At 32.8% G+C, this 27,530-nt stretch overlaps 3 protein-coding genes across 3 annotated transcripts; 1 reads left to right on the top strand and 2 right to left on the bottom strand.

Annotated features, from left to right (window-relative positions):
- Positions 1–304: 304 nt before the first annotated feature.
- LOC105338780 (E3 ubiquitin-protein ligase RNF14) lies at positions 305–14,132 on the bottom strand. The gene is made up of 11 exons (XM_011444040.4): positions 13,888–14,132; positions 11,417–11,527; positions 11,200–11,311; positions 10,669–10,903; positions 10,173–10,283; positions 7,043–7,225; positions 6,102–6,201; positions 5,233–5,379; positions 3,313–3,500; positions 2,526–2,736; positions 305–765 (listed from the first exon to the last, which is right to left on the bottom strand). The coding sequence occupies exons 1-11, from the start codon at positions 13,975–13,977 to the stop codon at positions 538–540; spliced, it is 1,716 nt and encodes a 571-aa protein (XP_011442342.3). The 5' UTR covers positions 13,978–14,132; the 3' UTR covers positions 305–537.
- A 380-nt stretch (positions 14,133–14,512) lies between these two features.
- On the bottom strand, positions 14,513–22,521 carry LOC105338779 (THO complex subunit 1). Its single transcript, XM_034456742.2, has 19 exons — positions 22,423–22,521; positions 20,903–20,967; positions 20,720–20,780; positions 20,059–20,125; positions 19,677–19,795; positions 19,278–19,326; positions 19,075–19,170; positions 18,887–18,966; positions 18,748–18,806; positions 18,519–18,627; positions 18,202–18,333; positions 17,938–18,038; positions 17,679–17,796; positions 17,124–17,224; positions 16,455–16,586; positions 16,122–16,205; positions 15,599–15,882; positions 14,725–14,909; positions 14,513–14,612 (listed from the first exon to the last, which is right to left on the bottom strand). The coding sequence occupies exons 1-19, from the start codon at positions 22,471–22,473 to the stop codon at positions 14,514–14,516; spliced, it is 1,992 nt and encodes a 663-aa protein (XP_034312633.2). The 5' UTR covers positions 22,474–22,521; the 3' UTR covers position 14,513.
- A 138-nt stretch (positions 22,522–22,659) lies between these two features.
- LOC105338778 (adenosine 3'-phospho 5'-phosphosulfate transporter 2) lies at positions 22,660–27,001 on the top strand. Its single transcript, XM_011444038.4, has 9 exons — positions 22,660–23,018; positions 23,959–24,080; positions 24,284–24,438; positions 24,901–25,008; positions 25,399–25,496; positions 25,603–25,695; positions 25,902–26,013; positions 26,138–26,207; positions 26,628–27,001. The coding sequence occupies exons 1-9, from the start codon at positions 22,794–22,796 to the stop codon at positions 26,788–26,790; spliced, it is 1,146 nt and encodes a 381-aa protein (XP_011442340.3). The 5' UTR covers positions 22,660–22,793; the 3' UTR covers positions 26,791–27,001.
- Positions 27,002–27,530: the final 529 nt, after the last annotated feature.

Genomic DNA, 27,530 nt, shown 5'->3' with positions numbered 1-27,530 from the left:
AACCTTCATGAAATAAGATATTAAATCGGCTCCAATCTAGCTGAAGTGGATCAAAGATTTATATTCATAATTGATGACAGACATGCTATTACTAGGATACAACTTATATCGCTTTTAATGTAAAACTCATAACATTTAATATATACGTTTAATATTTTTCCCCTATTCCACTCCCCATTCCCCCCCCCTTTTTTTTTGGGGGGGGGGGGGGGGTTCGGGGATGTATTTCAAACGGGGGAAGGGGTTAATGCAACTCCTGTAACTCCCTAGATTTTAATTCACTTCTGGGACAATGACACCAATAAACAATGTAATTTTTTTTTATAAGTTTATGTTTGTCAAGTCAATTATTTTGTTATATAGCTAATAAAGTGTCTTAAAGAAAAACAAAACATCTTGCTCTTCTTCATTTAAAAGGCTCTAACAAGGGTTTTATATTGGACCTATCGGTGGCCAACTTTTTTTCAGGCATGGTCTTCGGATGCTAAGGAATGAGAACAAAAATTCTGGACTGGCTTTATAGATCAAATCAATCTGTCAACTGGAGTGTTGTTTGCAGAGATTTGGAGTAGAAAAATGTTTAGTAATCGGATTTTCAGAAATGGCCTTCTTGCACTGAAAACAAGTACTGCGTGTGCAATTCCAGCATCGGATATGGTTGTCCTGGTTTTTTCTCAGATTTTTCTGTTTGCAGAAAGGACAACGAATAAGATTTATCTTCTCATCTGGATTTGCTGCAAGGGCTACTTCAATTTCTACAACAATCTGCCAGAAAAAAAAATAGAGAAGAGGATTTAAATAAAGGAGAATACCGATACCTAAAATGTACAAGACCGTGTGGGTTTTTTTTTCATACCATCATCATATCAATTTGTTTACCACTGTTTCAATTAAAGCCTATATATTTAATGAAGACATGAAAATGAGATGGATACAAATTTTTTTTGGCTATAAATTGTTTGATTATTCATTAAGTATTGGCCTTAATATCTTTTTTCACAGTCTTGTAGAATTGAAGAATGAATTAAATTTTACATATACTAGTAATTTAATTAATGTGTGATAGTAAGTTCCAAGTCATGTTGCAAAGATTAGAACCTATAACATATCAGAAACTCTTGAAAAATTAAGTTGATCAAGTAAAATTCACAAGAGGCCCATGGACCACATCCCTAACCTGAGCAACAATGTCAAACTTTGATCTAAAAGTACGTATATTGCTGATTAACAATATCCGATCTCCAGTAATGTTCTATAACTCTAAATTATCTGGATTTTATATACGTACCATAAATCTGGCTTTTATATTGACAAATTTGATCAGTTTTGAAGTGTTAATAGTAGGCTAAGCCATTCAACGAACTGCTTGGCTTATTAGCTTCATGGAGACCTACTACATGTACCAAGAGTTAAAGGGGTTCAAGCCAAGGATGCACCTGTACAACCTTTTTTTTTCTAAATTGATCTCAATTTGCTTACATTATTTATTCCATTATATTCATTGCGGCCAAAATTGCAATAACTTTGTAAATTTGCATGAATACCATTCAAAATTTTCAGCTGCAATAATAAAACTCTCTCTGAATTGAATTTTATTTTTCAATCAAGAGAAAGCCAGAAAAAATAGGAGTTGCAGCTGCTAATTTACTGTACTGTTCAAATAAAAAACAATGCAATGTTATGTCTATCATGTTGCCCTTAATAGTATACCCAACAAAAAACTGCATGTTAATGTGTGGTTCAACACAATATTGTAAAATATCATATGTTACAATATTGTGTCTAATTATATTGCTATTAGTCAGGGATATGAAGCAAATAAGGAAAAGCCATACTAACATGTTATTTAGTTTGTTTCTGCGACTAATAAAATCATAATGCCAGAAACTTTAATAAGAAAAATCTATTTTTTTTTTTGACTAAGGAGTAGATATGATTCAACAATTATTTTCATAGGTACATATCAAATTGATTATGTAAGTTTGAATGTTTCATTTAATTTTACGATAATAATATTTAAATCACATGATGACATTTATATTTGTGCTCATGCTCTAGTGTGTTTACAAAAAATTGAACATCGCAGATCTTGCTCCTAAATTGATTTAACAAATGATAGTCTTGATGTTTTTCTGAAAAAATATTCTTTTAAAAAGTTGTTTTCCATTCATTTTAGTGAAGATTTTTGAAACGCCCGCTAGGGCACTTTCTTAATCTTAGGTTCCTTATTTAAACAAACATAAATCTTTTTTTCTTGGATATTTATTTCTTTGGATATCTGAACATACCACAACCTATTTTCCTTTTCTCCCAATTTTCTCGCACTGAAGGCAACTTGGCCCTTTATTCAAACTAAATGAAAGTCCAGTGTTTTGTGCCAAGATTGGTTGAAATTGGCCCCATGGTTTCAAAGGGTGATGAACTGGCAGCCATATACAAACCACAGACAGACCAAAAAAAATTTGATCAGAAAAATTATGACACTTGAGCCTTCAGCTCAGGAGAGCTAACAAAAACAAAATTACCGGATTTTTTTCTTTTTGATGTGCACGTGCAAAAGGTCGTATTACGTAGTTAACTCCTCCATCATTGTAAATATTACCGGCATCAATAATTTCCTCATGCATAACACTCAATGAACATTTGGAGAAATGTCCATATGATTCCTTGGTGATATCTAAACCACACCCCCAGCACATCGAATGGTTACAATACACACAACTGACTTTGTTACACCTGTAAATAAAACATATTATTAATGAAATGTATTTATATGATATGACAATACACTTTTATAGTTGTTAGGAAACTCTGCTGAAATACAAAAAAGAATTTCCATGCACTGCATTACAGTACTCCTTTAGCAGCATAAATTCCAATATGACCCTATGACCAAATATAATAACCTGGTACTGGTTTTCATACAACATTTATCAATCCAAAGAAAACATCGGTATAATTTTATTTGTATACTGCAAAATGCCAATTTACATTTAATTGTGTACTAGTATTCATTCAAATCTTTATGCATGGTGATAAAAATATTGTTACTCAAAATCCTTTTTTTTTCCAGAACAAGAGGTGTATAAATGAGTTTTGTTTATGATATGTTACAAAAATCTCTAATCTGATTGTTTATACCAAATTTAGATATGTTTTATTACCTTTTGATTTAAAATAAATTTCAAGGCCTTGTATGTTATTTTGATGTCAATCTAAACTTTGTATAGCACAAGTTGGTATAGATAATGTCAATTAATACAATATACTGAGTTAAAGATTATAATATATCATACTTCAAACAATACATACCCAGACATTTTGGATATATCCATTTTACAATTAGGGCATGGACGTGTAGTTTTTTCAATTATTTCACGGGAAAGCCTTTCTTCTTTTAATCTGGCTAGTCTTTCTCTCTTTTTCTGCATTGCTTCACTTTTTGTTTGTCTGAGTTTCTCATCTTCTTCTTCCTGTAATATATCCGAGTAACATCTTCCCTGGAAAAAAAAGAGTCAGTATGTCATATAATATTGTAGTTATTTTTCTTTCAATTAGAAAAAGCATTTTCAATTCACAGAGGGAATAATAATAATGAGCTATTTGTTAGGTCCTTTTATAGGACCTTAAGAGTTACCAGTATATAACCTTACTCTTGATTTATGCTGTTCAGGAAAACGGAATTTGAAATAACAAGGTAAGAAAATAATTAATATTAGAACTAAAAATTCAATAAATTTGAAGATTTGAGAGGGGCAGTTTGTTGAGCAGATTTGAACAGTATTCAAGATATGAATATTGTACAACAATGCTTGAAAAATATGTATGCATTGGCTAGGAATGCACAGTCCGCTATTGTAAAACACATTTCATCAATAACTTTAAGTGATGTCAAATCGACTCAAATGCATTATTTAACTGGACATGGATTAAAAATATATGGTCAGAGTAGCCTTTGGAAAATATACCGGTAGGTAATCACAGATAACAAAGCTCACCGAGACAAGGCATCACCTTTATCAGGCATCACCTTTATCAGGCATCACCTTTATAAGACCACCTTTATCGAAGATATTGGATACTGTAGTGAGGTTTGACACAATACAACATATTATATGATACAAATTTATATGATAATCGTGTGCAATTTCATAAGATATTTATGACACAATGATGAATATCAATACACTACTATAAAATATGATATTGTTTCCTATGATATTATACAAATAGCATGTCATATATCTTGATACAATATAATACTGTAATATATCATTTTACAATATGATATTGTATTATATGGTATGACATTCTATCAATCTATAATATTGTATCATATATTATGATATGATATTGTATCGTGTTATACATTATTGTATTGTATCATAATATCATATTTGTAATAAATTATGATACTGCATCATGAGAGAGTGTATAATATGATTGTGTATCATAAATGATATATAATATAACATTGTATCATTTGATACAATATAATTTCTTACAACATTGTGTCATATCATATGATAAAATATCATGTAAAATATTTTCAAGGCCCATATTCAGCATTCAAGTATTTCAGTCCATAAATGGGTCCAGATGCATCATCCATGCAAGTTTGGTGAAGATAGGACAACTGGACAAGTAATAAGTAAACTTAGATAAAGGACCTGCATCAAAAACTTTAACCATGTCTGGATGCTGACAGTATAGCATAAGCTTCTCTTAACTTCATCTCGGTGTGCTAAAAATCAGATAACAAATGTCGAATATACATATGTACTTTATTTAGTTATTTAGTATTCAAATCAAATTCTCATGACAGAATCATGTGATAAACAAGAGAAAGCTAGATAAAAAATATTTTTCAAGAATATTTTAAAGATTTTTTATTTTCTATATTACATGTTTTTACCCTAGAGCTAAGGTCCCAAAGGGGGAGAAAAAGTGAAATTTACAATGATTGTCACCCTTTCCCTATAAATATTGGTCTTTTTGTCTCTGACAAGTGTAATAATGCAATAAACAATATGGGCTGTGGCTCTTTGTGTCCTTTTTTGTTGTTGTTGGTAACACTGCAATTTTTAAGGACAAAAAAATATTTGGTTACTTCCTTTAGTCATATTTTTTGTTGAAATCTTTATTTTGAGGCTGATCAGAGTAAAGAATAAAAGATGATTTGCAAGTATTTTCACAGTGCAGAGATCTATTTTTATACATTCTCACACTAACCTGGTGCCAAGGTTCCTGACAGTCGGTACAGAAGCTGTACACACAGCCAAGACAGTGACCTAGTCTCAGAGCCTCCTCCTTCTCCTGAATGACCGGATTCTGACAGCGGGGGCACCATACAATGTCACCCATACAGTCCAGTCCCTTCTACAAAGTAACATATGAATTAGATATTTATATCTATCATGTGTATGACTGACGTTAAAAGCTACAGCTATATTTGATTATTAATTGAAAACAAGAAATTGTAATATACGGTACATGTTTATTTAAGAAATAAACAGCAATGTTAAAAAGTTTAACAGAATGTGAACTTGGTTGGTCACGTGATCAAATCCTGTCCACAGGATTTGATCACGTGACCAACCAAGTTCACATTCTGTTAAAAGCGAAGTTCACATTCTGTTAAGCGCGAAGGGCTTCTCAGAAGATTTCATCACGTAGTACCAACCAAGTTTATAATCCAGTGAACTTTTTAACATTGCTATTTATTACTTATATTTACATTTGAAAAAGGCAAACTGTTTAGAATTGCCAAAATTACCATGATTCTATGCTTACAATAATCCAACCAACAAGTGATAAGCATGTGCTTTGATCATTGTGACATCAGGAGAAAGTTCACAGAATTGAACGTTTTTACTATTCTATAGGTTGAAATAAGGAAACATATTTGCATATGTAAATATAATAGTTTATGTATAAAATCTACAGTTGAACCATCAGTATATCAACAAGATAATGACTTTTAAAAATGCAGACCAGTTAATAATGGATTATTAAATCATACATTTTTAGTTTCAGAATAAAAACCATTTTTGGCAATGTGTCAATTGGCAAATTATCCAATGAATCAATAAATTACAAACCCTGAGAGAAAGTGTCTCATATCTCTCATACTCTTCAGGGGTAAGGTTTGCCGTTACCATGGGCGGAGGAATTTCTGATTTGCAGTCTGTTTCAGGGCAGCTGAAAAAGCCATTCTAATTCTTATCACACATTCTTATAATTTTTGAATTTTTAAACATTACTCATATGGCAGGTATAGGATGGTGTATATATTAGCAGTCTCTAATTCATGTCAGCAGTTCTTGCAAAAGACAGCTTCTGCTACATCAATCTCATTGCTGAAATAATGCATAAATTTGCTAAATAGCAATGTTTGATTTAGTTTACAGTATATGTGACAAGGGTGCACATGATTCCCTTCCTGCAACTTTTGACTACCCCTGTAGGCATTGAAGAATTGATGTGGCGTAGTTTTTGGCAGGGACATGTAGTACTTGAATGTACTGTAAACTTTTTATATTTAATGTTACAATATTTGGTGGAAATTGATTTTTCATCAAGTTAGCTGCATTGGATTTGAATTGGCATAATTCTGACTGTACCTATTCTTATACATACATGAATGACTTTTAGTGATATGCTGTTTTCCAACAAAAATGATGAACAGAATACAAATTCAAATGTTATACAGTTACAGCATTCCCTAATAGTAATTTTGGTTTTGTTATGCATTTTATCTCTAGACTTAATGGTGTGTTTGGCAGGTGTGTCTAATGCTTATACATATATCTTGAATGCATGATATATTTCATGATAATAAAAGTTTCCTTAAAAACAGTTTTTATAATATACATATATGTCATTGCTTGGCTACTTTAACCATAACATTAGTTTCTATAATCTACCGTAATTAAAAGGCAATATATGTAAAATTATACTAGAACATATTCATCATAATATATGCCATTTCCCTTTATCCCCAAACAAGCTGAAATATAAAATCTAGATAGAAATTGCTTACATTAAGTTTAGAACATTTCCCTCCTTTATATGCGTCCTGCAGTATTCGTTGACACATATGCGACAAAAGTGGTGTTTACATGGTCGTAACCTTAGAAACAAGGAGCCAGCTTGCTGTGTGAAACAGATCCCACACTCCTGTTCACTCTGTGCAAATTCCTCCTCCTCTCTCTGCTGGTCATACCTATAGAGCCATCAGTGAAGTCCAGTACATGTATCAATAACCTCATTCGCCATGAATTTACCGATACACATCCTTGAAACTGTGATATTCATTAAATCCGGTCCACAAAAAAGGTATGCCTACCAATATCAACAAGAGGCCCATGGGCCACATCGCTCACCTGAACAGCAGTTCCTTGTAACATTACATTTCGTAGCATATGCTTTTTCTATTTTAAACATTGAACCCCCTTTCTGGGGACCCAGTTATGGTCCGAGGTTTATGGTTGGCTTGAACAACATAAACAGTAACATAGGAATGAAAATGTGTAGCACTGCGGTAGGACCGCACGTACACAACCTGAAAAACTGAACGTAGCAGAGTTCCACTTCAAGAGAAATAACTCTCAGACTGTACAGAACATCAAGAAACTCCACTACATTAGAGTTTACACAATTTGAGGATCCTTGCATAATAATCTCACAAACTGTAGCATTATAGTTCTCGAGAAAAACTTTTTAAAAACATTTTCAATATATCTTTCTATGTTAAACTTTGAACCCCTCTTGGGGCCACAGTATTAGTCCAGGGCTAAAGTTTTAATTATTTGGAATCTACATTATTTAAGGATGCTTGCATAGTTATCTCACAAGCTGAAGCATTATAGTTCCCTAGAAAAAGATTTTTCAACATTTTCCCTCTATATTTCTATGCTAAACTTTGAACACCTCTTGGGGCCCCAGTATTAGATTGAGGTCACAGCTTTTATAATTTCGAATCTACACTATTTGAGGGTGCTTACGTAGTTATCTGACAAACTGATGCATTGTAGTTCTCGAAAAGAAGATTTTTAAACATTTTTCATATATACCGGTACTTCTACATTTAACTTTAAACCCATCTTGGGTCCCTAGTATTAGTCCAGGGGTCACTATTTTAAAACTGTCAAACCTTCATTATCCAAGGTTGTATGCATGATAGTAATCTCACAAATTGAGGCATTGTAGTTCTCGAGAAGAAGATATTTTAACGTTACCTTTATATTTCTATAATAAACTTTGACCCCATCTTGGGGCCCCAGTATTGGTCCGGGGGTCACGATTTTACCAATTAGGGATCTACATGAGCGAAGGCATAGAAATTCCACAAACTAAAACATTGTAGTTCTTGAGAAGAAAATTTTAAAACTTTTCCTTTATGTTTTTTAAAATGTTTAAATTTTGAACCCCTCTTGGTGCCCATCAATTGTCCGGGAGTTACAATTTTTTGAATCTACATTATTTAAGGATGTACATGTATGCATAGTAATATCCCAAACAGTTGCACTATAGTTCTTGAAAAGAAGATTTTAAAACATTTTCCTATATATGTTAAAATCTAAACCCCTACTGGGGCCCCACTTTTTGTTCAGGGGTCACGATTTTTACAATCTTCACTATATATACAACCGTTTGTGTATGTATTGGCATTTTTGGTGAAGTGTTTTTTGAGAAGAAAATTTTTAAACATTTTTCATATGTAGTTCTATGATAAACTTTGAACCCCGCCTGGGGCTGCAGTTTTGATTTGAGGGTCACTATTTCTACAATTTAGAATCTTCATTATACATACAAGCTTTTGTGTAAATATTGGCATTTCTGGTGCAGTGGTTCTTGAGAAGAAGATTTTTTAAACATTTTCCTAAGGTATATCTATGTTAAACTTTGAACCCCGCCTGGGGCCCCAGTTTTGGTCCGAGGGTCACGATTTTTACAATTTAGAATCTTCACTATATATACAAGCTTTTGTGTAAATATTGGCATTTCTGGTGCAGTGGTTCTTGAGAAGAAGATTTTTTAAACATTTTCCTAAGGTATATCTATGTTAAATTTGAACCCCGCCTGGGGCCCCAGTTTTGGTCCGAGGGTCACGATTTTTACAATTTAGAATCTTTGCTATGTATACAAGCTTATGTGTAAATATTGGCATTTCTGGTGCAGTGGTTCTTGAGAAGAAGATTTTTTAAAAATGTTCCTATGTATTTCTATGTTAAACTTTGAACCTCGCCTGGGGCCCCATTTTTGGTCCGAGGGTCACGATTTTTACAATTTAGAGTCTTCACTATATATACAAGTTTTTGTGTAAATATTGGCATTTCTGGTGCAGTGGATCTTGAGAAGAAGATTTTTAAAACATTTTCCTATGTATTTCTATGTTAAACTTTGAACCCCGCCTGGGGCCCCAGTTTTGGTCCGAGGGTCACGATTTTTACAATTTAGAATCTTCGCTATGTATACAAGCTTATGTGTAAATATTGGCATTTCTGGTGCAGTGGTTCTTGAGAAGAAGATTTTTTAAAAATGTTCCTATGTATTTCTATGTTAAACTTTGAACCTCGCCTGGGGCCCCATTTTTGGTCCGAGGGTCACGATTTTTACAATTTAGAATCTTCACTATATATACAAGTTTTTGTGTAAATATTGGCATTTCTGGTGCAGTGGTTCTTGAGAAGAAGATTTTTAAAACATTTTCCTATGTATTTCTATGTTAAACTTTGAACCCCGCCTGGGGCCCCAGTTTTGGTCCGAGGGTCACGATTTTTACAATTTAGAATCTTCACTATATATACAAGCTTTTGTGTAAATATTGGCATTTCTGGTGCAGTGGTTCTTGAGAAGAAGATTTTTAAAGACATGCACCCTATACTTACTGTTTCGCAATTATCTCCCTTTTGAAAAGGGCTGTGCCCTTTATTTTTATAATTTATAACCCCCTTTCCATAAGGATGCTTTGTACCAAATTTGGTTAAATTTGGCCCAGTGGTTTTTGAGAAGAAGTTGAAAATGTGAAAAGTTTACAGACGGACGGACAGACAGACAGACGGACGGACGGACGACGGACAACGGGTGATCAGAAAAGCTCACTTGAACCTTCGGTTCAGGTGAGCTAATAAAACCATAGCATATGCATCGAATAAAGATTGAATTACCTTATCATACTTGTGAAGGCCTCTTCAATTGGCATCTGTTCAGATATAACCCGACTGTCACCTTCATCCAAATCATCTTGCAGAAATATTCTATTTCTCAAACCAAGGTGACTAAAAAAGGTTGTGGGTCATAATTACAGAAAAAAATCTTGCATGAAAATAAATAATCCTTATATCTGCTGATTCAGAACAATCTAATCCATCTAATTTTTATTAAAATGCATTAAAATAGAGGAAATGAGGAAAAATTACGACATCCTAAATTGTATAGGCATATCATTACCTTTGTATCATTATTCGACAGAAATATGGTTCATTGTTTTTGATTTAAAAAAAAAAACATTTTCTTGAATTTTTCATATTTTTCAGTACATATCATATAAATAGTTTTTCATTTCTGCACATTAGTTGAAAACCGTAACTCAATTTTCATATTATATTCTAGCTACCAATATGTAACAATAATCATATTTTGCCAAATCACGATTAAACATACTTCATGACATTTTCCTGAAGCCATGTGATCCAAGTAAATAAAACAGGCATATACATGGACTCCTCCCATAGTCTGTCCATGGCCTGACATAGCGAGGTCATCTGGAGAGAGGTCAGCCAAGGGCAGGATATGGTGAACTTTGGAGGGGCACTGCTGGGGTACTCATGAGGAAGCACGATTGTAAGGCTGATCGGATACAAGTGTCTGACAGTTACAGAACCAATGATTCTCATTCCTACAGTTGTAGTAAAAAAGATTATTTTAATTTAAGATACTTGGTAGCTTTGATTTCTGTAAGACCTCAGGCCTTAATTTAAACTGGATCTTCTTTATACATAACACATCTAAAAGCTTCATGTTTTATGTGATAAAAAAAATCTCTTATTTTGCAGATATTAATTATCAAAATTCTTATAATCTTCAAAGGAAACACTATTTAATACATGTATTTGAAATCGAGAATGTAAAGTTTACTCGCTTCTCTTTTTTGAAAGTGACTTATTTGCAATATGCAACCAACTTTGCATTTACCTGAGTCGGATCTTTTGAATTTAGAGAAGTCAACATTATTTTGTAGTTCATTTAATGGCACACATACGTCCACTGTAACTCTCTCATCTGATGTATCAATTGGCACAGACATCTAGAATAACATGGTAATTGACATTGTTAGAACTGAATTTTTAAGTATGTTCCTTACAGTTTTATCAAACAATTTTAAAAATGTGACCCAACATACAAATCTTACCTGAACTGAGAATAGTCCATTTTTTGGTTCATTGTCAGCTTCAGTTTCAGGGCGACTAAGAATATTTAATCCCATCTCATTTTCTCCATATATTGATTCCAGGGCTAACACCTTTTAACATTAAAGTAAAACTCTAAACTACAATCCTAATATTATTGCATTGTACATATGGTGTTTGACTGATCAATTAGAAGTTAATCTAAATAGCTAACTACCACTGTACATGAATAACAAACTTCTATATACGAAAAAGGCATTTTCATAGTACTTACCGGCTATTAGAAGTGTAAATACTTATTCATGGCGAGATTATGGTTTATTTGTTAGAGCAAATGCATGCCGAGAGCCGAATCTTGTGCTTGTCATTAGGCCTTTCTCCCATGTCTTTAGTCAAGGGACATCAGTCAATCAAAATGCTAACGAGATTATGATGCTTTAACTTTAGATTATTTAGATTCCATAAACCAAACACTTCATCTAACGATTCGGGACGAAATCACTTTGAACAGAGATCCAATAAATATTTGCGTCTCTGAAAGACTACTGTAAATTCGTAATTAAATGCAATGAAATAATATCTGCGTAAAATCTCGAGAAGCACTCTTCGCGGATTTTAAAATCTCGCCATTATTTTCTTGAGATAAAAACTATAATAAATAAGGATAAAAGTTCCCCGTTCGCGATTTTATATTCTCGCGATTTGATACAAAATAGCGGGATTGCGGAATTAAGTACTCGCGTAAAATAAGGAATTTACGGTATCAGGTCCAGCACAATCTCTTGATTTAGATATATAGCTTGAAGAAGCTATATAGCTTAATAAAGCTATTCAGAATAGCTTGATAAAGCTATTCATTTGCAGTTTTTTCACAGAAATGTTAATTATCAGAAATGTATGAAAAATTGCAAGTTAATTACCACTCTTATTTATACCATGAACCATTTAAAAATCAACCCTACCGTAATCCGGTGAATATAATACGCAGTAGTGTACGATACGCACCCCCCACTTTGGGCCTGAAAATGGTGAAAAAAAGCTTGTTGGGATGTATAATACGCATAAAAAAAAATGACCAAACGGTATTCCTGAGTATCAACAAAGCAGTTACACTTTGTATGCACGCTCAACTTCATTGCGGGAATACGGTACTGGAAATAAGAAAAACAATATTTTCTTAGATACGGATTTATTGTAACTAATACATCGCGGTAATATCTTTAATTCATAATCAATGTTTTAAAAAGACCTAGTTTTAGATATTCTACCGTAAATAAAAACAACTGCTTTTAACAAGCGTTATACAATTGTTTAGTTATTACAATCCATGTGAAGTGAAAAAAAACGGACGATGTACAGGTATGGAGATAACGGACCTAATTAAATTCTTAAATGATTCCGATGATGATCAAAGTGATCAATTATAGGTCTGGAACATAATAAATTATGTGCACAAATAGTTGTGTTGTGTATAGTACACTTATAGCCTAAGGGGGGTGTATGAGATACCCAAGGTGTCAAGCGTTAGCGGTGGGAGAGCACAACTGTTTCAATGGCTTCAATTAACGGAATAGGTTATAGAATTATTTACATTCATAATTATTTGCAATAAATCAGTTAGCATTACATGAAAATGGTTAAAAATGAGCCAATTGACGTGTAAGCTGTTTTCAAAGATCGGTTACAAATAGCACGTGGCCATCCAAGTTCGCATTCTATTAATAACACCTGTAATGGCGGCGTACACGGAGATAAAGAATAGGCAGTTCAAATTAATTTTTAAAGGCCATTTTGAAACAGTTTATTTATCAACAGACTTCAAGTATACATTTTCTTTAATTACATGCTATAACAATGATTTCCTAAGGGTTAAATAATAATATATATGTGATAATGAAGGAATGTTACGATGTATAGCGGGGTATCGGTCCTGTCTGTGAACAGCATAGGTAATACGGCATTATGATACCCCTTGCTTCAGCTAGGGAAAAAATATGTCCAAATCCTATAGGGATGTATGATACGCACCCCTTTCTCACAGCAAAAAATGCTGGGAAAAAAGTGCGTATTATATTCACCGGATTACGGTAATTAAAATTAGTTTCAACACTGCTGCTTTTGAAAACCTTTACGCAAAAAATATATTTCCATTGTTTGGGTAACTGTCCACCACTTAGTGTGCACTTAGGCATGGATAAGTACATGTATGATTTCTTTACATTGTGCTGAATTATCATCAATCAATTATCTTGTTTAACATAACTGATCTTCTTTATATTTCATTCAAGAAGTAACTGTGAGGTCATGAACCAATTGCCCCAAAACTTTTTAAAACTTTAAGTGCAAAGTCTCTGAAAGAGACACAAATTGATGAGTAATCTTTACATGCATTGTTTACAGAACAGTTCAAAGTTGAAAACTATCACTGCACTTAAGTGCGATTTTGTTTACTATGGTCGTACATGCATCGTACCTCATCGCTTTGTTCGAAATAATTATTCCTGTGGTGTGGCGCCCAGGTATGGGTTTGCGAATAACGACCAACATCTCCTCCCGAGGCCATCGTGTTAATAAACTAATTTGACACCCTGGCCTTATATTAATATTCTATTCATGTTTGTTTACTTGACGATTGTGCAATTATTCACTTCCGGTTTTCAAGTTTTGGTAAGTCGATCGTAGTTTATTCATGCAATCCACTTTCACTTTCGGTAAATTTTCGTGTTCAATAGACACATACATATTTCTCTCTCTCTCTCTCTCTCTCTCTCTCTCTCTCTGTTTGTGGACAACTGATTGAAAAAATAGTCAATGGTCCGCAAAACAATAACCACCTGCAAGAAGTGGTTGATTGTTAACCTCAAAGACTTGGTTTACATCTCTCTCTCTCTCCTCTCTCTCTCTCTCTCTGCAATTTTAACAGAAGAAAATTTTTTTACTAAATTTCACATGTAATTGGATTCATATTGACTGATGAACAAAAATCCATTGATAACAACATGAAAATAAAACTAATTTTTACAATTGAATTGAAACTAGATAATAAGAGCAGTTCATTTTTACAAATGCTCTTTCAAAAAGTCCTTTTAATAGAGTGCTTCATGTAGATCCAAACACAGCATCTATCACTTCGGTCAGCCCCACTTCCTTCAGTGCTATCTTTAAGGTACCAGCTGTTGCTCTATCACCCTCATTTTCCTGTATAATTCAAGCAAATACATGTATGGTATTTTTAAAAAATGAGCTTTGAAATTTGCTTTTTATCTAAATGGAAGGTAAATGCTATTTACTAGATCTTTAGAATATTTACCTGCCAAATAGTCAACATCTTTTTTGCACAAGCTACTTGTTCATTGTTTTCTGTCTCAAAATAGCTCATGTCATCTTCAGGGAAGTTTAACTCTGTGCCAAGCCTTTTCCAGTCCTCACCAAGCTTTTCAGCAACAAGTTCTATTTGATCCTTTGACAGAATGTCCTCTGGTATTTCTTCTCGTCCTATAAATATAAAACAAATTCTGGAAAAACTGTGACTATTTGAATTCTACCGTAAAAATTACTTAAATGGTATGGGACACCTGTCGATATCAATTTGGATAAAAAAAACATTATTATTAAAATACTTTTGCAGTTTTAAAATTTCCATATTCAAAAATATTTGACCAAAAAAATGTTTTAAATGTCTTGGAAAGGTAAAAATTTTAAAAGACCCAGCGGGATTTGAACTCATGACTTACAGATCTAACCCATTGTGCTACGCTGTTGGGTATATAACAATATCGAGAAAGAAAAAGTTCATAAAACTTTGCATGATTTTATTGTTTATTTCGATTAAAAGTATGTCACAATATGGAGGTGTCCCAGACCTTAAACAACTGATTTTTCAAATACTTCATGTCTTTGTATTACGGTAGATGTAATAGGCTTAGTACTGCCGTGCTCCTACTGCACTAGCTATTGGGTTAACTTTTTAACTCAGTCGGTAGAGCATTATTATTTCAAACTGAAGGGTCCCATGCTTGAGTCTAGTTGTGGACATCCTCCTCTTCTATTACAACATCAAGATCATTTACCTTTCTTTCTTAACATCAACATTCCTTTTCTCTCTTGTACTCAATTTAAGTTCATGAATAAAATTTCCAAAAAGCTTTTATCCACTCCACATTAATTTTTTCTGTTTTTCATACCTGCTTCCTCTGCCTGAGCCTTGAGTTCTTCATCTTCTACTTCCTGGGACTCTTTAATAGCCTCATCATCTCCCACCTCTGTCTTCATTTCCTCATTGTTTCCCTCTGGTGCTACATCTCCATTGGAGCCTGTGGATGGCAACTCTTGTGCTATCTTGTTTAGCATAAGTTCCAAGTACTGAGGGAGAGGCATGGCAGGAGTGTGGTGCTGACCAAAGAAATGGGGGCTTTGTCTCGCTAGAAGTCGAAGCGACTTCCATTGGAATACAGGATTATTCACCATTCTATAAACATGAGAAGAAAACAATTAATATTAGGTTGCAACTCAGGTACTGGTATTTATCATAAGCAAACTGTCAATGCATTCAATGTAAAATGTTTGCACTGATTTTTTGAAATTGAAAATTAATATATGGAATACTATTAACATAGTATGATACAATAGATGAAATAAATGGGAAGATGTCAATTTACAACATATCACAGATAAAATACAAAACAGACAACAGTATGAAAACCTTACTTGTACTGTTCCTCAACTTTAGCCTCAGGATCAGCTTGCTCCATGGCTTCAGCAAAGAAATCTTCTAATGAAGGTAAAAATACCCTACAAAACATCGAAAACAATTAACAAGAAGTTTTCCTGTAACAATGATAAATTATTGAAATTTATCATTTTATGTGTCCATACCTCCTGGCAAGTTTTAAAGGAGTTGAGTTGAATCAGATACAAGAAAGATGAAAGAAATAAATGTATATGTGAAACTTAAAGTTTTCTATCTTGAACCAAAAAGATTTCGAAGGTGATCATGCATTGGAATGAAATGTTATTTTGATATTTGTAATTATTTCTGACCTCTTCTCTGCTTTGCAGGCTTCCATGTTATCTGGATTGATGTTCCATAATCTAGTGAGCTCTGCACTGCCCATTTTGATAATTTTCCCTCCATGTGCTTGAAGATCATCTCCTACCCATCGTCTTTTTGCTCTGTCAATGAAATGAACACTATGTCGGTAAGATTTTAATAATAAGCATGGAAAACTCTACATGCTCAATAGCTTGAATATTGTTCCTAAGATGAAGGTTTCTGATCAACTATTCTGCTTTGTGACGAACAGAGTGGATCAGGAATCTTTGACTTTGAAGATGTCTTTTGGCTCATTAAATGCAGAAATAGTGCCAAGGCCAAGATCTTACTCAAAGCAATTTTTAATACAAATGTAATGGGATGGGAGAAATAACGACGGACCAGACCAGGATTCGAACCGTCACATTTCCCCCCTTAAATGATCTTTGCCCCCCAAGATCACCCCAGGCTCTTCCCTTAGCAGGAGTTAACCTCTCAGTTCCAGGGGTTGGTCACGGCACCAAATGCAATGGGATGGAAGAAATAATTACGGAGCAGACTAGGATTCGAACCCGGGCCCCCCTGAATCTCTAGTCAGGTGCTCTACCAACTGAGCTAGCCAGGCGCCGGTATTCGAACCGGTCTGACCATCACACGAACAACAAACATTTGCTTACCTAGACTTTATTTTTGTGTCTTCTGCAACAGGTTTTCTTGCAAAGTCTGGGCATCCATCATTTTTCCACTTATTCCAGTGTTCTTCTCTTGCTAAGATATGCTATATTACAAAAACATATGGAAGCAATACATTTATGTATGCATATTGAGAATATGTAATATACCAGTACATGTATTTCAAAAACAATATGTCACCTACATATACCTGGTACTTGTACTACATTCAATAGACAGAAAACATTCACATAAAATTTTGATTTTGCTTGTTGCTTCAGATTGTGGGTTAAAATGCATAATTATGCACAATCAACATCAATTAAGGAATCTTTTAAAACATTTTTACATGAAACAAACAAATTACATGTAAATGTATAATACATGTATTGTATGTACAGATAATAGTTTGAGCTACATGATAAACATGTAATTTCATTAATTTACAGAAATGCTCTACATTTTTGTTTATTAATGCATACAGGTACAAAAACACAGAAAACTGTTGATTGTGGAACATATCTGCACTATCTTACAGAACAGTTGATGGTGGAACATACCTGCACTATCTTACAGAACTGCTCTCCATCAGGAGGAGTTTCTCTGATTAGCTGGTAAACTTTATCCTGTATTGTTTTGATCCACTGATTCTGTTCATCAGAAAGATTTTGACTGGCACTTTTGAAAAGAAAAGAATTCAGTAAAGGGTATATACAATGGGATACCAATGATAATAATCCTCATAGCATTCTAAATTCATTATGTTATAAAATTGATAGGCCTTCCAAGTATTTACCATGTAATGCAGGAACTTATTACCTTTTGAATTTAACTTGTGAGTTTAAATATTGGAAAAGGATGAGGAACTGAACCAGCACATATCTTCTGAAATTACTGTCATTCAATTGCAGGTCCAGCAACTGAGTAAAATAAAACAAAACATGTTTGTTATCTTATTGATGTACATCATTATGAAATAATGAAACTCCTTCCCCCATAATAGAGAGATGTTAACTTACTCATGTATATTTGAGACATTTTAACAGCTAAACTATATGTACATGTATCTATACTAATGTTCACCTTTTCACTGGTTAAATATTTGGCAAAGAATGCTCTTGTGTCTGCCGGCCGAGGTAAATCTAGTTTCCTTCGTGATGATTTCATGTCATCCAGCTTTGCACTGGCAAAGGCATTCAGTACTACATCAGCATTCTAAAAAGGAAATATCTATCATGAAAACAGGTAAACAAGTTACCGGTACTTGCAGCATTTTGAGTTTCTGTGTATACCGTGTGTAAATTGTGCAATTGAAAACCAAGAGGTAAATTCAAGTGATCAAAAACAAAACATTTTGATACTGTTTTAAATACAACATTATAAATATATAGACACTTGACCTGCTGAAATGCTTTCCAAGGGACTTTATCATAACACTGTGTAGGCTTTCTAAAGTAATCCTGAAGTGCCCAAAACCTCCTGTACAAGTTGTAATCAACTGGTGTTGACCTGCAATCAATTTTAAAGAAATTGTCAAATGATAGAACCATAAATTATTTCAGATAATTTAAACTAATCAAGAAGGCACATTGTACTCTTTTCCAATGTTAGTACATGTAATGCCCTTACCCTGTGAGATCTTCCATTTCCCCTTCTTCAACCTCCATGACATCATCAGAAATATCATGCTGAAAAAAACCTCATGACATAATAAATCATCAAAAAAGGAATTTTCAAATTAAATTTTCTTACAAGCTATGATACATACAGATTTGGGCTTGACTTCCTCTGACTTTGTGGAAAACACTGTCACATTTTCGAGGTTAAACTGACTCATGAGATTCAAAGCTAAAATAAAATAAATGATATAAATGAGGCAATTTGTTTATGTTACATATACTGCATTGCATTTACAGCATACTTCAAACTGGATGCCTGAATACGAGGAATAGTTACCTGATTTTTCTGACAACGGGAACAATCTTGACAAGAACAGCTGAATTCTCCCACAGAAAACTGTATTCTGTGACTTGCTCAACCTTCTGAGCAGATCTACAGATAAAAAACAAACACTGATTATTAACTAAGCAAAACATTTTAGATGAAGCCAGTAAATATCCATATCATGATTTTTTTTCCTTTTTTAAACAAAAACTTACCATTGCACATCCTCAAAAGATAGTTTTTCCCAGAATCATAAAACAGTGGCTGCAAAAACAAAAATATTAAGTTTGGGTTATGCTATTTTGGAAAAAAATAATAATCTTCCATTAACAATAATGTGTAGAGTAAAAACCACATGTATATTAAATACAAAAAAACACAAGTGCAATAAATTAAAAAATCCCAATGTCACTTACCCTTAAAGAACTAGACTGGCAATCATGCTTCATGCAATATCAAGTTTTTTTCACTTTATGTGAATTTTAAACCGCGTTGCATATGACATGTTATGTGAAATTATTTGAGCAAATGGTCTTTACCATATGAGTTTTATATTTCATATGAGTACAGTTGACGATGTAAAGGTATAATAATCGAGAGTGGCCTCCACTTACTGTTTTCCACACAGGTAGTTTCTCCTCCACTAAGTAGAAGACAATTTCACACTGACTCAATGTGATCAAGTCAAATATATCAGACAGAAGGACGAATGGCATGATTACAGAACACAAATCTATGCAAAGAAAAATAAAAAGAGATTTAATGAATACAAAGAGTGAAATAGAGACACAAGTTGATTCCTATTTTTTTTTTCCAAATCAAGAATGATCATTAGTTCAGCTAATCATATGTTAAGCTATACTCAGGTAAAATATACTGTGGTACAAAGTCTTTCAAAAATACACTTACATCAACCAATCAAAGAACTTTTTTGAATGCTGTTTTTTTTGTTGTTTTTTTAAATCTTCCCAAATATTGATGTATGAACTTGGTTACCTTCCTTTGCCATTTCTATGGAATGTAAGATGACTTTTTTGTACTCTTCACAATCATCCGCCCTCATCTGTAAATTATTTCCAAATAGAAATGTGATATAGTACTTTCTTTGTCAATACATACTATCCTGTGTTGTAATTATAATTCAGCTCTGACATTGTAAATTGAAGGGAAGTAGATGTTTCGTTTTCCAAACTAGACATTTTAAGGTCAGACGACACGTTCCTCAATTTTATATAGCAATTTCCAAGAATTTGTTAATAGTTAACTACTACTCCGACAAGCTTTCTTGAAAAAAATTAGGATATCTTACCAGGCATTTCTGCAAAATACCAGAGAATGCAATTTCCTATATAGTCTTCTTGAAATATACTTGAATTGCTGATATAAAAATAAATAAATAATACAGCACAGCAAAATTCACTGTATTGGGCCGGGCTTTGAACTCACAACCTCTAGAACCTACGCTCCTGGCAGAGAGCGGCCACGGCTCTAACCACTTGGCCATCTATGCATATAGAAGTAAATTTTAATCATTTTAAAATCATTATAAAAATAACAATTTTTATTGGAACTCTCTATTACAAGGAGATACAAAAAAAGACGATCGAGGAACGTGTCATCTGACCTTAATCCATACATGTATCTGACATTGACTTACAACTACATCCTTCATGCTGTCTCGCAATGCCTGATCTACAGCCAATTTTTTCTCAGCTTCACTAAACAAATGAAATAAAAATATTAAACAGATTTTAATTTCTATTGCAATTAAAGAAACAAAGAAACTGAAAGAGAAATCTTTGAAATGCCCTAAATAAAAAAAAAAATTCTGGGTGCTCACCTTCCACAAACTGACTGGAATATTTCTTTCCAATCATGGTTGTTTTCCAAAGAATCAAGTTTTCTCTACAATTTAAATTCAATAATCATTTTATAATCTTAGAACTAATTAAAGGATATAGATTCCTTATATATAGTAAGAGAAAGTTTGTACACCTCTGCTGATAGTCAAATTACCAGTACAATCTCTTGATTTGGGTAGCTACAAAGTTCCACAGCTTGCAAAAGCTCTATAGCTTGATAAAGCTATACGGAATAGCTTGATTTAGCTGTTTTGTCATAAATTGAATGTGAATTTTTTCAGCATGTAAACAAAGTTGTACTTTGGTGCAGTAATAGTTTTCAACTTTGAACTGTTCTGTAAACAATGCATGTAAAAATTACTCATCAAACTGTGTCTCTTTTTCCACTTAAAGTTCTAAAAGTTTTTGGTATATTGATCCATGACTTCACAGTGATTTTTCTACATTTTTTAAAAGGGTCCTGTGGCTATTGATTTGGGAAAAATCATTGACATTTTGATCAAATTGGGAAAAACAGTATCAGTATAAATATTGTAGCCAAGATGAAAATCAAATGCAAATTAAAATAAAATGAACAGAAGCAAATACAAATATGATGCTTTCTTTTTTTTTTCCATGAGTAGCCCTCTTTTTCTTAATTTTCTTAACGTAATACTTCGATTTATGCGACATTACACCACAATGTCTCACAAATCACGTTTACATCATTGTTTAAAAAGCACTTGAAAGGTCTAATATATATTATGGCATATATTAGAGCGCTTGACCGACGAAGAATAAATGGAGGCTTGCCAAGTCGTACGAAAAAAATTCGGGTCGTCATTATCGATGTGCAAAAAAAATTCTATTGATTGAATTGGGAAAAAATGTTGATAAATTTGGGAAAAATTCAGTAATTTTTGCTAGGGGAAAGGGCCGATATACGGACCCAAATTTAGTGTAGAAAAATCACTGCTTCAGTTACTTCTTGAATGAAATATAAAGAAGATCAGTTATGGTAAACAAGATACGTATAATTGCAATTGATTGGTAATAATTCAGCACAATACATAATGAAATCATACTTATCCATGCCTCAGTGCTTACAAGTTGGTGGACAGTTACACAAACAATAGAAATACAATTTTTGATTAAAAGTGTTTTAAAGCAGCAGTGTTAAAACAAATTTTAATTCGGGTTGCCTTTTAATGGTGCGTGGTATAAATATGAGTGGTAATGAACTTGCGATTTTGTTGTATAATTCTAATAATTAACATTTTTATGAAAAACTGCATACAAAGAGTTTTACCAAGTTATTCTGAATAGCTACATTAAACTATAAAGCTTTTTCATAGCCTTTTCCTAAATCAGGAGATTTTGCTGGGCCTGTTTATCACTTCGTACCGACGACTGATCTGTTTTCTAAAAATTAAACCATCAAGAATCTATTTCATGGGGTCTGATACATGATTTCAACTAATTAAAAGAAGAAAACAATAAAAGAAGAAAGAATACGAACACAAAATACATCCCTGGCATTTCCGAACACAAACTTCATGGAAGCAGCCATGTTTCTTTTTATAAATAACTCTTACTTTGATTGACTTTCATTTCTAACAAACAAAAATCCTTTCAGAACGGTTAAAATTCACTTATTGATTATTATTTATTGTTTAATCAAATGGCAATACATATTGATGCGACATTCATTCTATTTTTCTTCTACACTTATTTCCATCTTGCTTTAATTAACAAATCGAATATTCAGGGAACGATTGGTGAAAACCGACACGTCAACAACCAAAAATCTATGGGTTGATAAGCCGATTTACTGTATAACCGGACATTTCATGATTTCTGCACTATGACAATTCCATAAAAGTGTAGAGCATGACGAGATATATGTCTGCAAGTGACTCTTTGCGGCAGAAAATTGCAGTCGATTCTGCATGTGTTATAAAAATGGATGAAAAAGTGGACAAGACCAATAAAGATCTGGATAGGCCCGTAGTAAAACTATGGTTTGTTGACATATCTGATTTTGGACGGACTTCTCAATTTCTACTTCTTTCGTCAGCCATATTTGTAGCGTATCTAATATATGGATATTTACAGGTAATATAACTGAATAATATTGATATTAACACTGATTAATAAAGACTAAAGAGGTACAGCACTGACACGAAACAGCATAACTGTAGTGCAGACCCAAAATGTAGATCTTGAGTTCTCGTTACATCAGGTTGGATTCACTCTTTAGAATTTTTTGTTTGCTTTGGGTCTGCCCTGCATTTTTCCAAGGTCCTCTCTGTGTTTGCTTTACCTAGCTGTTTTTAATTTGCAATCAAGTTTGACCAAAACTGTAAGCCTTTATTCTTTATACTGCTACATGTAGTAAGCCCTGCCTCTTGTTTATCCCAAATACAGTAGAACTACAATGTATATATTTCAGCTATTATTCAGAAATGATTGAAAGTATTTTTGAACAGTTAGATGTCATTTTAAAAATTAACGCAATGTTGTTGTTTTTATGTTGGATAATTTTATGTACCAATATAAGCAAAAATAACATTATCAATTCAGAAACATTGTGATACAATCATAAGAGATAACTGACAGTAAAGTAGCATTGATAACACTTCCATTGGACATAATGTCTGTTTTCAACAGTTAGCAATTTATGTAGTTTTTAATATGCTGCTCAAGAAGTAAGCAAGACTTGAAAATCCCAAACTATTTTCAAAAATTAAATAAATTTTGTATGTTCCTGAAATTCAAGACAATAAATTTTATTGGCATTAATTTTGACATTATAAACATACCGGTATATCTTCAATTCTATTATTCAATTTCATATTTCAATTAACCGAACATGTTGGAAAATTTTCATATATTAATGTACATATGTTGTGTATATAAGCTAGATTCTGCTTAGCTTTGACATCAAACCAAATACATAGCCAAGCTTAGCATTTAAGATATTTATTTAGATGTTTGTTGCCTAAATGTTTGTTTTACATAACCGATATTTATTTTCTTTGGTTTTGTTATCCAGGAGCTGATATTTAGGCTTAAGGAGTTCCGTCCATTTGGTTGGTATCTCACACTTGTGCAGTTCCTCTGTTATTTGATATTTGGACTTCTTGAAATGTATGTGAGGAAAAATTTCACAAGAAAGTATGTATAACATGATAAAATGTACACATTATTTTAAATGACCAAAAATTGAAAACATCTGTACAGTGTTTTGCTTAAATGCCTTAATCATCAAAGTTCATGAAAACTCCTTTCTATTAATGTTGATTTCTTTTTCATTACCTTGGCATTTCCATTAATGTAAAACATGTTAAAAATTTCAAGCCCTTTTAACAAATTTGCAGAATTCCTTTGAAAACATATGCACTCCTGGCTTTTCTCACTGTTGCAACCATGGGTCTTTCCAATACTTCAGTTGGGTATCTGAATTATCCCACCCAGGTTATCTTCAAATGCTGTAAACTAATACCAGTCATGGTGGGCAGCATACTTATTCAGGGTGAGAGGTGTGCAAAGCATACATACATAAGTCTTAAGAGTTTTTTTTTTTAAGATGGCATATCTACTTTTAAAAAATGTATAAATTTAAGTGCAGGAACATGTTATGCATATTAAAGTCAACTTTTCCCAAGGTGTGCCTACTGCCAAAATGATTTCACAATGCAAATTTTTATATTTCTTACTGGTATGTACACTAAATGTAGTTATAGTTTTATCATGTAGGCTATATACCCGGTAAATATGTCATTTGTACCTTTAAATGAACTAGAACATGCACTGTGAAATATTGAAATTTGTCACAATACAGAAAAAAAACCTGCACAATTGTTTTCAAAGTTCACAACATTGAAATTGAGTTTTTGCTAGAGAATATACAAATGTATTCCATATCATTTGAAATATTCAGTGTTCAATTTAGGGCTCAGCCCATATATAAAAAAAGATCTTATTTCTTTTGTAGGAAGGCGATACAACTGTTTAGATGTCAGTGCCATGCTCAGTATGGTGATTGGGCTGATATTATTTACTCTAGCAGATAGTAGCGTTTCTCCCAACTTTAATACTTATGGTGGGTATACATGTAAAAATTAACACAGTTAAAATATGTGCTTATTTGGAAATTAATGACAAAAATGTAATTGCAAATGCATAAATTACTTATTGCTGATCTCTGCATTAGAAACAGCATTGCAAAAAATTGAATTCAGTTAACTTTAATACACTTTATCAGAAATGCTCACTTATGAATTAACTTAATTTAAAAAGTAGTGCAATGAAATTGCAAGATCATAAAATCATTAGCATCAAATTTTTGTTATGGTTTCATGTAATGCACACTTGTCAGATAAATAATAGCAAGATTTAAAATCCTAGAGGGGTCTGTCATGCTATTTTATGCAGATAATTTGTTAACCAAGATAGATATTTGAATGTTGATAATGTTATTTTTGTTTTACAGGTGTTATTTTAATTTCTTTGGCTCTATGTGCTGATGGTGCTATTGGTAATGTCCAGGAAAAAGCTATGAAGCAGCATGAAGCCTCTAACACAGAAATTGTAAGTCAATAAAATGTGTATTAGCCTCATGTATTAAAATCATATGGCCAGTTTTCAACACTGTGCATTAATTGATACAAACATATCCTTTTTTTATACATTGTAGGTCTTTTATTCTTATGGAATAGGATTTTTCTACATTTTGGTTGGGTTAGTTATCTCAGGAAATTTTTTCCCTGCATTTGAATTTTGCAGACAAGTAAGTTGATACCAATTAAACTTTATATACCAACATGTATATGCATACTTCAGGATATGTATTAAGAAGGCTCTTCAGATTCTTTCTATGTTATGAAGATATTATTTTATATACATGAATTACATTTTAATCTTTTGAAACCCATTTTTTAAATTTCTTAAACATACCATGATAAATACTCAAACAGAAGGCATTTCTATTAACAGCATCCAGTACAAACTTATGGTTATGGACTTTTATTTTCCATATCTGGATATATTGGAGTGGCATTTGTACTTTCACTAGTAAAAGCCTCTGGAGCCTTAATAGCTGTAACAGGTAAGTTTTACTTGGAACTGGTATACTTTTGATTATTGGTATACTTTCCCTTGCATTATTAGAGATTGAGAGTGGAAGGCTGTGTTTGAGAGATTAAATTTAATTGCATGGTTTATTTTTCCAGTGACAACATGTAGAAAAGCTGTAACCATTGTTCTGTCCTTCCTTTTCTTCTCCAAGCCATTTACAATCCAGTAAGTGTTGCCATTTTTCTTGCAAATCTTCAAGTAGAAATTTCTAAAGATAATTTTAAGTTAGATCTTTACATATTTTACTTACATATGTATTGCACAAGCTAAAATATATCACAATTTCAATTCATATGCTTATGATATGAAAATCAATGTAAAGTTTTGTATATTAGTCTTGTATATTAGTATTATTATCTTAATCTGCTCTTGAATTTCAACGAAAGAATAAGAATAAGAAAGAATTTTAAAATGAAAAGAGAAAGAATAAAGCTGTCTATCAAAGTTAAAATATTGTGGAAGGCTTTGGCCAGATTTCTTAAAGGGGAGGGTTGTAACAGTTAATGGGGTTATCTTCCCTTGCTTGTTCATATCAAGTTCTTGTATTTTTAATGTAAATTTCTAGTATACATTTCCATTTTCTAGGTATGTGTGGTCTGGACTGCTAGTAGTGATAGGAATTTATCTCAATGTGTACAGTAAAAACAGGACTTCAATGGATCAAGTGATGCTAGATACATTTACAAGAATGCAGACATGTTTCAGGTCCAAAAGAACAAGTTACAGAAATACACTTACTGAGGTCTAGCTTAAAAATGCAAGGAACAGTGACAGTTGAATACATGTACCGGTACATTTACATTTGTAAAATGGCTAAGAAATAATGATATTACATTTTATTTCATTCTCTAGTCTAACCATGCTGATTCTCTGATGATAATCTCAGAAAAAATTTCCATAATGTGTTCAAGGTAACAGTTACATGTATTTATGACTGCTTCTTAAAGTTTTTTACAATACTTTAGTACCCGGTAACCTTGAAATCTTGTGAGTGAAGTATGTTTGTAAGGTGTAAATATTGCATTTTATTTATTGAAGAAGAAATGATGGAAATTAAGTGATTTTTATATAGTTATATAGATTATTCATAATTATTCTTATACATGAATTTCTTAATCAGGTAGGCCTACTTTCCTTTTATTTAATATTTAAAGGGTGTAAATGGTGATATGTACAGAATACATTATCATTGTATTTTCATGATAGCTATTTACTGTATTGTTCTTTTACATCAAAATAAATACATTTTTGTTACTTTAATCATATTGGATATACTTCACGTGTTTAAATTATGCGTATGTGTAGGCCTATAGAAATTAAGCAACGTGTTCTTTGTAATAATGATGGTTACGATGTCTGCTTGACAATGTACGATGTTTGTGCGATAACACTACGAGTTGTGGCGATTCATATACGAATTTCGGCGATTAAGTAACGAACGCTTTGAGATATTCCTATGAGCAGGTAAGATGGAAGACGATTTTTATA

This window comes from Magallana gigas, chromosome 7 (assembly GCF_963853765.1).
Source record: "Magallana gigas chromosome 7, xbMagGiga1.1, whole genome shotgun sequence".
Lineage (NCBI taxonomy): Eukaryota > Metazoa > Mollusca > Bivalvia > Ostreida > Ostreidae > Magallana > Magallana gigas.
Note: the sequence above shows the minus strand (reverse complement) of the source record. Positions and strands in the feature narration are given on the sequence as shown.